The sequence below is a fragment of the Pyrus communis genome, chromosome 6 (assembly GCF_041283825.1).
Source record: "Pyrus communis isolate YQ-2024b chromosome 6, ASM4128382v1, whole genome shotgun sequence".
NCBI lineage: Eukaryota > Viridiplantae > Streptophyta > Magnoliopsida > Rosales > Rosaceae > Pyrus > Pyrus communis.
In genome coordinates this window covers 6,273,375-6,290,934 of record NC_142570.1, presented here as the reverse complement: position 1 = coordinate 6,290,934, position 17,560 = coordinate 6,273,375, and the positions used below count along the sequence as shown (strand labels likewise).

General features: G+C 36.7%; 1 protein-coding gene across 1 annotated transcript; it reads left to right on the top strand.

Annotated features, from left to right (window-relative positions):
• The first annotated feature begins 4,630 nt into the window (after positions 1-4,630).
• Positions 4,631-15,821, top strand: LOC137709921 (uncharacterized). Its single transcript, XM_068448902.2, has 3 exons — positions 4,631-4,987; positions 5,182-5,392; positions 10,917-15,821. The coding sequence occupies exons 1-3, from the start codon at positions 4,832-4,834 to the stop codon at positions 15,662-15,664; spliced, it is 5,115 nt and encodes a 1,704-aa protein (XP_068305003.2). The 5' UTR covers positions 4,631-4,831; the 3' UTR covers positions 15,665-15,821.
• The last annotated feature ends 1,739 nt before the right edge of the window (positions 15,822-17,560 follow it).

The following is a 17,560-nucleotide window of genomic DNA, read 5'->3' as shown; positions in this document are numbered from 1 at the left end:
ATGAACAACACTAAATGTACTCTAGAGTTTGAAATATTGTCTTTCTCTACGGGGGATTCAAAGAAGAAGGAGGTGGGGTAGGTATGGTGAGGATGAGAGAACAAGGTGGAGGAGAAAGGGAGACAGATCGAGAGAGGGTGGAGAAAAACAAAAACTAGAATGAACCACAAAATGAGCATATCGCCCAAATCCGAGACACCCGCTTAGAATAACTGAGACACAAGCTCTGAAAATGGGTATATCATGTAAATATAAGGCTATCTCCAATCGAAGGCTGGCCAGACCCTCTGGCCCTCCAAGAAATTAATATTTTAATGAATAGTATAGGGTCATATTTCTTACCATCTCCAATCGAGGGCCAAAGGGCCATATGACTCGTTTTAGCTCTGTCACAAAAAACCATCTCCAACTGAGGGTCAAAGGGCTGTAGTATGGAATATGAAGAATTGAAATAAAATGAGGTAAGATAATATGAAATTGTGAAAAATATGTGAGAAATTGTGTACGAAAATTAGAAATTAAAAAAAAAAAAAAAAAGTGGGTTGGGCATAAAAAAACAAAAAATGGGTTGGGACCAAAAAAAAAAAAAAAAAAAAACCTAAGCCCTAAACCCTAAAGTGGGCTGGGCAAATGGAAAAGAACCAAAAAAAAAAAAGAAAAAAAAAACTGGGCTAGCCAGTTGGCCTTTTGGCCATTTTTTGTCCAGTGAGGCTCACGAACCCTTCGCCCTGACTTTCGGTTAGAGACGGTTTTTTTATTATTTTCGACCCTTTGACCTGGACTCTTCAGTTGGAGATGGCCTAAGGGATTGCCACCAATCCCAACCAAAGTTAGGGCCGGCAACTAAGAGAGTACCGTTTTGGTTTTGCTTTGTGCCCACGGAAAGACCTTAATTACTGTCAAAACTAATCTGTAGAATATGTTTGTATGAATCAACAGATCGAAAACGTAGAAAATATTTTCAGAGATATAGTCGATCGGAATTAATGTATGATTTTTAACCCGCGACATTAGTCCAAGTTTTCTACCTGGTAAGAGAGACCAAGTACACACACAAAAAAAAAAAAATGATGGTTTGAAATTTCAGAGTACTGGTGGTACATAATAATTATAATTAGTAGACTTCATGCCTGATAAAAGTCAAGAGGATGAGGATTATTGAAGAAACATCGATCTCCTGCCTTTTGGTTTTCTTGCACTAACTACCATCCTAATTGTATGGAGCTGCATGGTTTTCCCAAATAACAACCCTTCTAATTTTCAGTTTGTTCGTACATGTATATATAATAGGGTAAACTGTCGTTTGAGTCATGAATTATTACTTCAGTTGAAATTGACACCTTGAAGTATGTTTGTGGTAGATTAATTTCCTGAACAATTTGAAATCAACTAATTAACCCATTGCTGATTCCATCAAAAGCAAATTAATCTTTTCATCATCAATTCTTATTTATCATCTATATCACTAATAAACAATATGACATGTGGACACAAAATAATTTAAAACTTACAGCATAATAACAAAACATTTTTCAGGAAGGTTGAGCACAACTATTTTTCTCGAAGATACTATCCCAGTACAATCATACTAGTGAGCATCTTCGGTAATAGAAACTCAACCCTTTCGTTTCTTCTTGTACCAAAACTCGGTTGTGACTATTGTAGCCAAGTTGCTCTGCCAAGTCTTTTAAGTCAAATAAGGAGATAACGTCTCTGTCACACTTGTCTTCCCATTGCACAGTTCCACCCATGTAAAATCCATCCACAGACTAACTCCCATGGTGCATTTCAAGTGTGTACTCATTTAGATCAGCTGCAAGTCAATAAAACCCTACGTCAATAAATTCTTATCTACCACATCAATAAAACCCCACACTATTTTTTTTACTACAATTGAGTCAATTTACGTATATATTGTCAAATAGACGGTAAACTAAATAATATAAAATTTAGTCAAATTTACCAAATTTTATGTACAGAAATCGACACAAATAGGACCATTTTAACAACCACCAAAATGCGATGCATGTCTCAAATCTCTCTCCAAATACTACCAGAAATTATCATTTGCTCAACGAAAAGTTTTCACCAAGGGCAAAAATTTCAACGAAAAGTTTTAACGTGTTGACATCTTATGCCAAATAACGATCGTGATTAGTTAACGTGTTGACTCGATAATGATCTGATACACACATTAACTAAACGACACAAAAATATTGAGTTTCGTCTTGTTACCTAATTCCCGAAACTTGCAAAACCTAATACGAATGCACACTTTATTCGAATTAAAGCTCATGCATATGATGTCGGTGAAGACTTGGTGTGAAGCCTTGAAGCTTACGTTAGAAGAGCAAAAGGCCCGGACTCCGGAGTATAGTTAATTTGATACGATTCACACCCAACTTAATTTACAATTTCGTCGAAATTGAAATCTTTCCCAATAAATGAAGACAACTACGAGCCTTTAGCTAGACCATAAGTACATGACCAAAAAGTAAAAGACCATAAGGTACAGCGAGTCTTCTATTATTGTCCTTTGGAAAAGGAAAGTTGTGGTTAGGTGTTCAGATTCCTCAAAACTTAAGACTCTGTAGATTAAGTAGTCGAATCAGCGTCCACGCTGATGCAATCAGTCTTGCTTTCGTACAAATCCCACCACTACATGTTTCCTTTCACTTTCTTACTTTCCAAAAGTTTGAAAAGAAAAAGAAACACAATTTAATGAGTTAACTGACGTAAGGCAAAGTCTTTGCTTTACGTACAAAGCTCATGCATACTCATCCTCTTTTTTTTTCTTTTCATTTTTATTCAAACGGTTATGATTAAGCTATAACAACATTTTATATTAACTTCTTAATTTATAGAAAAAGAAAGACAAAGTAGAAAGTGTGAGAAGTGGAAAAAGAAGGAAAGATGAATTAGCACGGAGAAGATCCTACTTCTAATTAAAATTACAGCGACAATGACATAGTAGAATTAACGACGATGATCTAACATCCAATTTTGGTGATTTAAAGCACTCTCAATGCTAGATATATATTTAAGAACTATTTTTTATATTTAAATAATTTTCTTTTGCCAGTTTGAGGTTTTTGGTTTTTGGTTTTCTCTCTCAAATCTCAGTGCAAAGAGTTTTATATATTTAAGTTTAAAGTCTGAGTTTTGGCATTGCAGGAAAAAATTGAGTCAAGACTCAAAATTTGAGTTTTCACAATTTAGGTATGTATTGAAAATGGTTGGAGTTAAAACTCAAATCTTAATTTTTTTGGTTTAATAACATTTTTACTTGTTGCTATAAGCTTTATCTCAAACTCAAATATCATAATAAAATCCAAATTTGGATCTCACTTTAACAGAAAACTTATAAGAGTAAGTATCCGGTGCATTAGATAAGTTTAAACTTATATTTAAGTAGTCCAAAATTTTGATACATTAGAAATGACATTAAACTTTATACAGATTTCAAGTTTAAAATGACTAGCTCTATATTTTTGCAAGAAGAGGAACACTTTCAGATACAAGGGAGTTCTTGCTCGTTGAACGTCAGTTTTTTTTTTACAACAAAATCTTTAGTTCGAGAGTACTTAAATAAAATGAGTTTACTACCACATAACGTCTCAGTTTAATAATGCAATGCTACGTGGAGCAAAAACTTTACTTGTGGTGGTTCACTAGCGCATTGGACCACCACGTAGCAATGAACTCGTTTCATATAAATTGCATTCCTTCCCTTCATCATGCAATGACACGTGGCTCAGATTCGAAAGCGTCCATCAGGGCAATCACAATCCGTTCAGAGTTTCAATATATATATTTTTGTTTTGCTCTTTTTGTTTTGTTGTTAATGTTAACCTTTTCCTTTCTTCATCGAGGGATTTTACCTTTCCTCTGTTTGTACTTTGCATTAATTCGTCAATCTTTCTTAAGCAGGTCCATTTATGCAATAGGATCATTTGAAAATATTTTTAAAATGATTAAAAGAGTTTTTAGATAAAATATTTTTGGATTTCAAAAGTACTTGAAGAGTTGTATGCTTCTTGCACAAAGCATTTTAAGTTTTTTTTTTTTTTTTAGTTTCACTTGCATTTTTACTAAGGATTGATATTAAAAATATATTCTAACTCTCAAAAAAAAAAAAAAAAAGTTGCATCCATATGTCACATCCCGGCCCGAGGCGGAACTACTTCCCGGGCCCGACTCCACTACCATAGCACGATATTGTCCGCTTTGGGCTTACCATTCCCTCACGGTTTTGTTTTTGGGAACTCACGAGCAACTTCCCAGTGGGTCACCCATCATGGGATTGCCCTAGCCCCCTTCTCGCTTAACTTCAGAGTTCCTACGGAACCTGAAGCCAGTGAGCTCCCAAAAGGCCTCGTGCTAGGTAGGGATGGGAATTTACATTTAAGGATCACTCCCCTGGGCGATGTGGGATGTCACACATATTTCAAAAAAAAATAAATATATATATATATATATATATAAACACTAAAAATCTAATTGTGCACTCTCTACAATAATGCTTTTTTTATTATTTAAAAAATATAAAAATTAAACGTTCAGAGTTTCAATAACCCTTCCCAGAAAATAGTTGCGGCCTTTATATAAACATCCTATTCCTTTGCAACATGAAAAAAGAGTTAGTGTCCGCCCACCCTCACCCTAACTCTCTGTTTACTTGCTCTCTCAGTTTGCTCTCTTTTTACTTGCTCTCTCAGTTTGCTCTCTCTCTCTCTCTCTCTCTCTCTCTCTCTGTGACTTTATTCTGTTAATCTCTCTGTAACTGAATAGTCGGCAGTGGCTTTGTGATAGCCGGTCGACCGTACCGAAAATGGCGACGCCGAGAGAGCACATAGAAGAAATACGCAAGGACTTCTCCATAGGAGAAGAAAAACACCGTTTGACTAAGGGTTTTCACCAGGCCGTAAAGTATCTCTCTGCTGAACTCTACGCTAAGGATGTTCACTTCCTCATGGAGCTCCTCCAGGTTTTAAATCTTTTTTTTTGGATTTTTGTGTATTTTAAGGTTTAGTCTACGGCATGGTCTTAGAATCTTGCAATATTACACACACACACACACACACACACATATGTGTATGTGTTTTAGTGTGTTTATGTATTAGCTTAGACAGCTATTTGAATATTGAATCAGTGGTTAACAGTATACAAATTATTTTGCAGAATGCAGAAGATAATGATTACCCAGAAGGGGTTGATCCATCACTTGAGTTTGTCATAACTTCGCGGGATATAACAGCCACGGGGGCTCCTGCTACTTTAATTGTTTTCAACAATGAGAAGGGGTTTTCACCAGACAACATCGAGGCCATTTGCAATGTTGGACTTTCCACCAAGAAAGGCAACAGGAAGCGCGGCTACATTGGGGAGAAAGGTAAATGTATATGAGTTGAATTGAGCACAGTAAATAACAAAAATATATAAAGCAATATTGGAAAATTTTCTTATATATTCATTAAGGGTCATTTTAGTTCTCGTCCCTAATCAATTTAGTTGTTAGAATATTTGTTTAAATAGTTTGATCAAGGTCCCTAGCATCATTTAAGGGATTTAACTCATGCATTTATGCATTCAATATCCCACAAATTATGAAATTTAAAAAAATCCAAATAATATTTTTACAAATATAACAATTACTTAAAAATCAATAATAAAGAAATTTGTTCTTCACATCTAGCAAAAAAAAAAAAAAAAAAAAAAGAATTGTACCCACGTAATTATTAATATAGTGCAAGAAATAACAATTGATATATTTTAAAACATAAAATAAACACATAAAATTAACATGGGTACGTTCATAAAAAAAATATTGGTACAAATTAAATTAAAAATATGGGTACATATTAAAATCCAAAACCATAGGTACAAATTAAACTGAAAATATGGGTACATATTAAAATTCAAAATTATGAGGACAGATTAAAACTAAAAATAATATCAGTATAAATTAGAAAAAGGATAAAAATTATGAATATAAATGTATGAAAAAAAAAATACTAAAAAGATTATATTTGAAAATGATTAGTAGTTGTTTGTTTTTAAATTGACATATAATGACTTGTAAATAATTCAATATTCAAATAATGAGATGAAGAAAAGTCAAGGGACCTTCATCGAAAATGGAAAAGGAATAATGTTTTAGTTAATAAGAAGAAGAAATGAGGGATAAGAACCTAATTTATCCATTCATTAATCTCCAAAGTGGAGTGTATATAGGAGTTACAATAGTATTACATATGCACTCCAATGTTGTGGGACAAAAGACTACTATTTACACTTAACTAATATTTAAACATATAACTCGCAACATTCCCCTCAAGTTGAAGCTCGAGCGAGTTGGAAAACACAATACTAGACATAGCCTTAGTAAGCACGTCAGTAAGTTGATCTTAATCAATGATGAATACCGATCAATCTCCACATGTTTTGTACCATCATGTTGCATTGGATTATGAGCAATTTCAATAGCAGCATTGTCATCACAATGGAGTTTCATAGCACCCTTTGGTTTAAACCTAAGATCCCTCGACAATTTCTTTAACTACATACATATACCATGAGACATACCACGAAACTCAACTTTTGCACTTGACCTAGCAACCACCTTTCTGTTTCTTGCTTCTCCAAGTAACTAGATTAACACCCACAAAAGTAAAGTATCCATATGTAAACCATCAGTCAGTTATAGAACTAGCCCAATCACCATATGTATACCCTTTTACATTCAAATGATCATTCTTGGGGAAAACCAATCAGAAGCCATCTTCAAGTACCTCAAAGTACGGATACTCCATCCATATTAGCTTGAATATACGAGTGTCTAAACTGATTTACAACACTAACTGCATAAGCAATGTCAGAGTGAGTATCAGACAAATAAATTAATCTCCCCACAAGCCTTTGATACCTCCTTATGAGTAGGAACTTGATCTGAAAATAAGCCTAGACGATGATTTTGCTCAATTGGAGTATTAGCAGGTTTGCAATCTAACATACATGTTTCAGCTAACAGATCAAGAACATACTTCCATTAAGACAAAAAAAAAAAAGAAAAAAAAAGAAAAGCCATGCTTGGATCGTGCAACCTCAATCCAAGAAAATACTTCAGTTTACCCAATTTCTTCATCTCAAATTCAGTAGTTAGGTACTTTTGAAGACGTTGTAGCTTTTTCCAATCATCACCAGTCACGATGATGTCATCAACATAAATCATTAATGTAGTTGGCTTACCATTTTGTTGCTTCAGAAACAAAGTGTGATTTGAATGACTTTGGAAATATCCAAACTTTTTCATTGAACTTGTAAAGCTCCCAAACCACGCTTTATGAGATTATTTCAAACCATACAAAGCCTTTCGAAATATGCACACACCTTTTCAGAAGATATTACGGTATCTAGTGGGAGATCCATACAAACATCCTCATTAAGATCACCATGGAGGAAAGTACTCTTGACATCAAACTGCAATAGGGGCCAATCCTGGTTTGCTGTTAAAGATTAGAGGACATGTACAATATTAATCTTGGCAAAAGGAGCAAAAGTCTCCTGATAGTTCACACCATAGGTTTGTGTATAAACCTTAACAACTAGTTTGGCTTTATACCATTCAATAGAATCATCTGAGTTGTGCTTGATAGTGAACACACATCTACATCCAACAACTTTATTCTCTTTTGGCAAATGAATCAAATCTTACATGGGATTCTTTTCTAGAGCTTTTATCCCAACATTCATGGCATTAACTCATTTAGGGTTAGACAAAGCATCTTGTAATTTTGTTGGAACATAGAGACTAGATAGCTGACATATGTAAGATACATATGGCTTGGACAAACGATGAGTAGACACATAAATCTGGATATGATACTTGGTTTTGGCATGCATATCAGACTCGCATTCTACTTTAGGTTTTCCACGATTAGCTTGTGGAGGCAATTGATAAGTAGGTCAAGGCAAACCGTAAGAATTTACCTCATGTGTGTCACTATTTTATACTAAACCTAGACAAATGATCAGCAGGCAACTTATTAGACAAACCAACAGTAGGTGATCATTCATTAACAAACAAAGACTCTAGACCAGTGGTATCACACATGGGCGACCGTTCGTTAGGTGTATCCGACTGGTTGTAAGCAGACATAGCCTTGAGAATGACAGTCGACCAATCACTATGTATGGCCTACTGCTTGATAACATGTAGCAGAACAGGTTCCGTCCCTAATTCAGCTTGCATCCACACCATCTCTTCAACTCTGCACTTCACACTCCATTTCCTCCTTAAGTGGGGAGTCGAAAGATGGCTTCTCAAAATAAGAACCTTCTCATGAAAGTACCATCCATGGTACTATAAGTTTTGTGAGTTGGATGATGATAACATTTATAGCCTTTTTGATTATTAGCATACCCAATAACACACATATCAGAAAGCACAAGCATCAAGTTTACTCCATTGATGATAGTAGATATGCATATACGCCACACACGCTTGCACCTTAGGATGACATTTGGATACAAAGACATGAGAGACATGTTTTTGTTGCACGTCAAGTGACATCTGAAAATCCAGAACCTGGCTTAGAACACAATTGATCAAATACACAACCACCAAAATAGTATAACCCCAGTAATGATTAGGTACACACTTATCCAACATCATTGAGTGAGCAACCTCCATTGTTTGATGATTATTCCGTTTGGACACACCAATTTGTTAGGGTGTAAATGGAGTAGTCATCTGATGAATAATACCCTAATCAAGAAAGAAGCACGCCAAAATGTTATTTACTTCCTCTTATCCGTTACCTGACCTAAAGACGTTAACTTTAGTCTAAAACTAAGTAGACACTATTGTACAAAATTATCAATTAAGAGAAACGATATCACTCTTATTCTTCATGAAGAACACCCAAGTTAGTTGAATACAGTCATCAATAAAAGTAACAAATCGACAAAATCCATTAGAAGTAACTTCGTCGGACCCCACACATCGGAATGTACCAAATCAAATGGCAAAATAGCTTTACATTCATTTATTGGGAAGAAAGTACGATGACTCTTAGCCATGACACATGTTTCACACTTGAACTTTGAATGACAACAAGTGTGAAACACAGAAGGGAATAGATGATTTAGATAACTAAATGATGGATGTCCCAAACGTTGATGCCACAATCAAATTTGATGTTTATCGTCCACTTTGGCACTTAGAACTTGATGATTACTTGAACCTAAAACAACTGTATTCTCCATAGTTAAGATGTACAATACCCCCAATTCTTTTACTATAACCAATTATCTTATGAATTTTGAGGTCTTGAAAATTACAATACGTGGGGTAGAAGTGAGCAGAACAATATAAGGTATCAAGTAGGTTTTCTACCGACAAAAGATTGCACTTAACATCAAGAACAAGTAGAGTATGAACCTGTGATAAGGTCAGAGTAAGAGAGATAGTGTCTTCAACCTTCACAAGTGAAGGTGCTCCATTTGTACTAGTAATATACGGATCACGAACATAATCATGCAACTCATCAAACATTCTAGGGTCACCAGCCACATGATTAGTGGTCCCAATATCAATTATCCACTTCATTGTTCTAGCAAGAAGCAAAACAATACTATGGTTATATTGATCTATTTAGCCAACAAAAACGATAATAAAGGCACAAAAAATATACGCGTCGGAATTGAGACATTATATCAGAAACAGTATTCATGACTCTGTAGCAAAATCATTGTTCAATGGCACACACTGTAACATATCATTGTTTATGGGCACTATTCACAACACTATAGCATAAGAACTATTCACTGGCACACACCGTACACGAATTTTTTTTTTTTTTTTTAATTATTTGAAAACAAAGGAAATAACAATAACACAAACCCTAGTCGAACAATTAGGGCATGGTACTAACAAAAAATGGGCACATAGCCCACCAAAAGCGAACTGCTTTGTTACCATGTTGAATTGAACATGGTAAATATCAAAATATTTAAAATTGCATTTGAGGAATTTCTTACATGTTCATTAATCTCTAAATAGAGTATATATATGAGTTACAATATGGATTACAGATGCACTCTATTAATGTGTGACAAAATACTACTATTTACACTAAGTGAAAGGTTTTAGGTTCGATTTTCGCCAAAAACAAATTTGAACCATATTATTGCTAACTTATTGTGAGGCTAGGCCCACCCTCTTTCTTTAATGTAGATAATATCGATTGTTCTAAAGAAAAAAAAAACTAATATTTACACATAACTCGCAACAATATACACGAGATGCTGCTTATGTATTCTGCATGCCAGCCCTTTTTATTATGAGTTTATAACACCAAGTATCAATATTTTTTTATATAAATAAACATAGGATTGGGTGACGTTAGCCCTTCAGAATAGTACAATCTTGACTGTTATATATATTTACCAAATATATATATATATATTTTTTTTTTTTGACATTGCTGTTTAAAAACAAGAAAAAATTAAAGAAAATAAGACTAAGCGTTCATTTGGAAGTGCTTTTAAAATGATTGAAAATGCTTTTGAAAAAAAATGTTTTCAGGTTCCAAGAGCACTTGACATGCTTCAAGCAAGCTGCACCAATTACGTACGCTTCTTGTAGAAAGCACTTCAAGTGCTTTTCCAAAATTTGCTTGTATTTTTGCTAAAGATTGGTACCAAAAATCTCTTCACCAAAAGCGGTTTCAGCCATTGAAACACTACCAAACGAGCCATTACTCAATCTTTTGACGTGTTATTTATATCAAAGAATTATTTACTCAATCTTGACATGTTTATTATGTGTTTTGAATTAAGCTTTTGTTGGCTGTATGAATGTCTTCATAGTTTTTCGTTTTGCGAATTCAATTACATTTCTGTTTAATCTGCAGGTATTGGGTTCAAAAGCGTGTTTCTCATTACCGCGCAACCTTACATTTTCAGTAACGGATATCAAATAAGGTTCAGTGAAGAGCCCTGTGTGCACTGCAATGTTGGCTATATAGTTCCGGAATGGGTTGATGCAAACCCTACTCTTTCAGACATAAAACAGATGTATGGTTCTGGTTCTGCCCTTCCAAACACAACCCTGATCTTACCTCTGAAGGCGGACAAGGTTGAAGCTGTGAAGCAACAGCTATCTAGCATGCAACCGGAAATTCTCTTGTTCTTATCAAAGATTGAGCGGCTCTCGGTTAAGGAAGACAATGAGGATCCAAGGCACAACACTGTAAGCGCGATTGCAATATCAAGTGAAACTAATTCTGACACTAGGAAGGACATGGATGCTGAATCCTACACACTCCACCTTTCTGCGAAAGAAAATGGCTGCAAGTTTGATAATGAATGCGGCTATTATATGTGGAAGCAGAAGTTTCCTGTCAAGCCGGAGTGCAGAGTGGATGGGAGAAATGATGTAGATGAATGGGTGATCACGCTTGCATTTCCAATTGGAGAGCGCCTTCGTAGAGGAACAAACACATCTCCTGGAGTCTATGCATTCCTTCCCACCGAGATGGTGACAAACTTTCCCTTTATAATTCAAGCCGATTTTCTTCTTGCCTCATCGAGGGAAACAATTCTTCTGGACAGCAAATGGAATAAGGGGATTCTCGATTGCGTGCCAACTGCATTTGTGAATGCATTTATCTCGCTTGTCAGATCTAAAGAAGATGCTCCAGTGTCTAGCTTGACTAGCATGTTCAAATTTCTGCCTGTTCAGAGCTCTTCTTATGAAGGATTGAATGTTGTCAGGGAGTCTATAAAGGCAAAGATTGTTGAAGAAAGCATTGTCCCTAGTGAGCCTCACGAGGAGCGGAAGGTATTTTATAAACCCTGTGAAGTCGGTAGGTTAATGCCTGCCTTTTGGAATATTTTGCATAAAGCGAACAAGCTAGGGGTAAGCTTGGTTAATCTCTCGTCTCATGGAAAACCAGTTCTGGCATATGCCCTTGATGATGTCGAGTATAACGAGATACTGAATTTCCTGGGAGTTGAAGCCGTGAACAATGAATGGTATGCAACATGCATCTGCGGTACATCTAATCTTATAACTGGGGTGCTGGAAGATGTCTATTTGGAGCTTCTACTTTTCATTTCTGAATTTTGGGGGTCCAAATTTTCAAGCACCAGCATCAAGAATATACCGCTCATAAAATATGTGGGTTATCGAAACAAATCTCTGTGCAGCATAAGCGCAATCCAGAAAGGCGAAAGCAAAGTTTGCTTATCAAGTGATTCTTGTCATGTTTCATGGCTGATTGACTGGAACATGGAGTTTGCATCTGTTTCCAATGTTCTCTTTATGCCAGAGATCACACAAGAAGCTCTCGGATTGTGTTCTAGGAAGGAGACGTTGAAGAAGTGGCTTTTGGACCAAGTCAAGGTTGGTTCTGTAAGTATACGTGACTATGCAGTCAATCTCTTTGATCAGTCACTTTGTGAGCGGAAGGTTGCTATTGCATTCGCCCACTTTTTATACCAGTCTTTGAGCAAGGGATATATCTTATCTTGGGAAGCTGTTAATTTGTGTGCACTGATGCCGTTGGTGGATAAGTATGGCAACATCACCAGCACTAGGAAGGGAGTTCTTGTTCCAGCTAATGGAAGCAAATGGGCAGGATTGACCGACTCTAATCTGTGGAGAAGAGAAGGCTATGTTGAGTTGAACGAAGACTATTTGGATTCCGGTCATTTTGCTGGTAGCTTTACACAACAGAAGGAGCTCCTTGGGTTTCTAAAAGATCATGCTAAAGCCTCGGATATCCCAAATGTTTGTGCTCCCAGCGATGGTATATCATCTTTATCTGCACCACTCAATAAGCAAAATGTATTCTTGCTTTTGGACTGGATTCGCCAGCTCATGTGTAAGGCTAGCATCCCTCAGAAGTTCTTGATGTGTGTAAAAGAAGGTAGCTGGCTGAAAGTTACTTTGAATGGTTCTCCTGGTTTCAGGCCACCATCACAGTCATTTCTTCTCAAGTCATCATCGGGAAACCTTTTGCAGAATAGTTCTGTTTTTGTTGATATACCGTTGATTGATCAAAGTCATTATGATGGAAAGATTAACGAATACAAGGAGGAGTTGAAAAAAATTGGAGTCAGGTTTGAGTTTGGAGAAGCGTGTGAATATATGGGGAAGCATCTCATGTCTCTTGCTGCTGCTTCCTCTTTAACCCGTGGCAATGTATTTTCTATACTACGTTTCATCAGATTTTTGAGAGAGAAACTTCTTCCACCAGCCGATTTTATCAGCAGTATTAAAGATGGTCAGTGGCTTAAAACTTCCCTTGGCTTCAGGTCTCCGGTTGGATCTGTCTTGTCGGATGATGAGTGGAAAGTTGCTTCGCAAATTAGCGACATTCCCTTCATAGATGAAGCATTCTATGGTAAAGAAGAAATCTGTCAGTTCAAAACAGAACTTGAGTTGCTTGGCGTGGCGGTCTCATTCAGCAAATGCTACCAACTGATAATTGACAACCTGAAGTCACATTCTTGCTTGACTTCTTGGACACCTGAGGTTCTTCTATTGATGCTTAAATGCATGTGTCTTTCGAGCTCATCTGAGAAACTTGTCAGTGCTTTGAAAGGATCGAATTGCCTAAAGACAAAAACTGGTTACAAGCGTCCAGAGGAATGTCTCCTGTTCGACAAGGATTGGGGATGCATTCTTCAGGTCTTCAGTGGTTTCCCATTGATTGATCACGATTTCTATGGAGACGGAATATTTTCCTTCAGAAATGAGTTGAAGAAAACTGGGGTGGTGGTTGGTTTTGAGGATGCCGCAAAAGTATTTGCCCATTATTTCAAGCAGCATGCATCTTCGACTTCCATTTCAAAAGAAAATGTTGCATCAATTCTGTTGTGTTACAGAACACTGAATGTAACTCCATTTAAATTTCCTGCAGATCTTACGAGCTGCATTTGCGAGATGAAGTGGCTGCGTACTCGCCTTGGTGATCATAGATCTCCCAAACAGTGCATTCTCTCTGGTCCCGAGTGGGATTCCATCTCTTCCATATGTCTTCTTCCATTCATTGATGATTCTGAAAATCATTATGGAAAAAACATTCATGAATTTAAGAACGAACTGAAGATCTTGGGGGTGGTTGTGGAATTCAAGGACGGAGTCAAGTTTGTGGAATCTTGTCTGTATCTTCCTCAGGATCCGACCTGCATTTCTCGGGAAAATGCATTAGCATTGCTTGAATGTATACAGATCTTATTGCAGGAGAAAGCCTACTCCCTTCCGGAGGCTTTCAGGGGAAAACTTTCTCAAGCATGGTTGAAGACTCATGCTGGTTACCGGTCTCCTAACCAGTGCTTGTTGTTTGATTCGGAAACGCATTTAAAGCAGACTGATGGGCCTTTCATCGATGAAGAATTTTATGGTTCTAAAATTACAACCTACAGAAAGGAGCTCGCTGCAATTGGAGTGATTGTCGATGTGAAAAAGGGATGTGCCTTGATTGCTAGGCACCTTGATCTACAGGATGAGTTTTCGACATTTGTTCGAGTATATAGTTACTTGAGTGAGTCTGAGTGGGTTCCACTGACAGATGGAGAGGCTCCCCGAAGGATCTGGGTTCCGAAAGAAAATAAAAATGGTGAGTGGGTTAGTGCAGATGAATGTGTTATGCATGACAAGGATGGTCTGTTTGGTTCGCAGTTAACTGTTTTGGAGAAACACTATGATCAAAAGTTGTTTGGTTTCTTCTCTTCTGCTTTTGGAATAAGATGCCGTCCTTCTGTTGATGATTACTTGAATCTCTGGAAAGTTTGGGAAAGTTCTGAAAGCGAATTGTTGCTTGATCAATGCTGCATGTTCTGGCTTTATGTTTTGAAGCACTGGAATTTAAAAACGGAGAAAAGTCTCGCTGATGCCGTGGTGAAAGTACCGGTTTATTCTGGTTCAGGCAAAATCTTGTTGTGCAACAAGGAGGACGTTTTCATTGCTGATGACCTTCAGCTGCAGTGTCTTTTTGAACAGTCTTCACAGTCAATATTTGTTTGGTACCCTCAGCCAAGCTTGGCCTCCTTGCCTCGAACTAAGCTGCTTGAAATGTACAAGAAAATTGGTGTTCGCACTATTTCAGAATCTGTGCAGAAGGAAGAAGTTTCTCTTGCAAATGATGCTGAGCTACAAATAATCCCAAGGGAAAGATTGTTCGGAAAAGCACTGCTGAGGCTGATTCTTGGATTTCTTGCTGGTCCTCCCATTGAAATGGAGGTGGAGAAGAGGCGGAAAGCTGTCCAAGGTCTTGTAGACGTTGCTGTATTGGAGACACCAGAACCAATCACTGTACGCTATGATCTGCCACTATCTTCTGGGGAAGTTTTGAATGTGAGAGGCACACGAAGGATACGGTGGGACAGGAAGAATTCCAAATGCTTCATCCAGATGGACAAATCTGGCCGGCAGAAGAAGACCGTTGAGTTTGCTACATATTTTGCCGAAGCAATCTCTGAGTGTGTTCTGTGGGAGTTCATTGAACTTATACCTGCACTTTCGGAGCTGATCAGGTTGGCATTCGTGCTAGAATTCAATGAGGAAGATGTTGATTTCTTGATGAAGTCGAAGAATTTGCAGATCTTCGTTGAGGATGTCGAGTTTCTGAATTCTGCCTGCCCATCTAACTAGTTTCTTTTTCAACAATAATAGTCTCTCTAAGCGGATGAATTGAACTCTACGTTATGCTGTTTTGGTTGTGTGGTTTTTTATCGTTGGATTCTCATGTTATTCTGAACAACTGGATTTGCTTCTTTTATCATATGAATTTCTGAACCATGTTTTCTCATCTGTTTTTATTTTTTATTTTTTTTTATAACCTTCGGCGGTTAACTGAATGGTCAGTTGTATGATCGCTGATTTATTTTAATAACGTTGTTTTCTCTTTGTATTGTTCAGAAGTTGCTAACTAATTATTAGCAGCTGGTTTTCCACTTAGTCCCTTGGAAACTGATGAGAAGGGAGGAAAATAAGTTACACAGATTCTCAAGGAAGAAGAAAGACTAAATGAATTAAGTTAATCCATGCATAAATTGAAATTAATCAAATATAATCAACTCATGTAGCCAGCCAGCCCTTTGCTTGAGTTACTTCACCAAGTTGTTTAAGAATCTGTCTGCTGAACTCTTTGCTATAAGAATGTTCACTTCCTTGTGGAACTGAGGCGGAGTCGAACACAGGTGAATATTCATAATCAACTAAGTTACAATACCCTTGAGGTAGAATGCGGTCTTATTCTCAAATCGCTATGGTATATGCTACCCTACCCTATTTATTATGAACTTAATGTTATAGAAACGCCAAATAAATTACTAGTTAAAAAATGAATGGTTCTACTTGAGAATCCCTGCAATTACCATTTGTGCACTAAAAGAACATAGATCACATACAAATTGAACCCACTTTTATTTTCTTCAACCCCACATTGCTGTGCACTAAAAAAATGAATGGGTCTACTTAAGAATCTCTGTAATTACCAAATTGTTGTGCTTTTTTTTTAAATACTGCTTATGTTGTACTTCAAGAATAATTAGTTGTAAAATAAAGCAGATGAACATTTGGTTAATTGTATTTTAAAAGTGTTGTAAGTAAGAAAAGCAATGGTGCGGTTGTGATTATGGTTGTGGTGGTGGCAAACGACGTTGATAGTGTAAGGTTAGTGTTTGTAGTGGTAGGTATTACAATAAAATGTGTGTGGAAGGCAAATAATGTCATTTTTTAAATATTAATGAAGGTATTACAACAATTGAAATATGTATTAAAGGCTCAACTATATTTTTTTATTAAAGCAGCTTTTAAAAGCAACTTACATGTTGCTTTTAAAAACTGTTATCTGGAAGCCATTGCTTTTAAAATAAGCAGTATATTTTACTTTTACCAAACACTTTTTTATTACTTAACTTTCAAGTGAAGCAGTTTTTGGTGAAAAAAAGTAATATCAAACGGGGCATAAGCCAGACATATTCAAGTTCTAATACGAGTTCTTCTCAACCAAACCAACCACAAAGATATTCGGCAGCAGATAACCAAAAACTCCTTGGTTTGGAAGATTCTTTTCAAAAAGCTCCCAACGAAGGATCAACTTCAGCAACGGGGCATTCCACTGGTTCAAATGTGCCAACTATGTTATAAGAATTCTGAATCTATTGACGACTTATTTTTTAGTTGTGAATTTGCACAACGTGATTAGTGTTGGCTAGCTACCCAATTTGGCACTACTTTTCCACCTACGGGCTCCGTCTCTGACTTTTGGCTTGCTTTTGTGTCAAAGCGGTTTTCTCCACAATTTCGCAATGTTTGGCTAGCTTCAGGGTTTTTCTTGCTAATGGCTATTTGGAAGATGCGTAACAAAGTGAAGTTTAAAAGTAAACCCCCTTCCTTCTCACGCCTTTGCCGTTCCACCTCAACCTGGATTAGGCAGGTTGGAGTTCTCACCCCTGGTCATGTACGATGCATTTTGGATAGGCAACTTTTAGTCTCTCTTGGAATCTTGGCTAAATATTGTAAAGCTCATTTTATAGTCCCTAT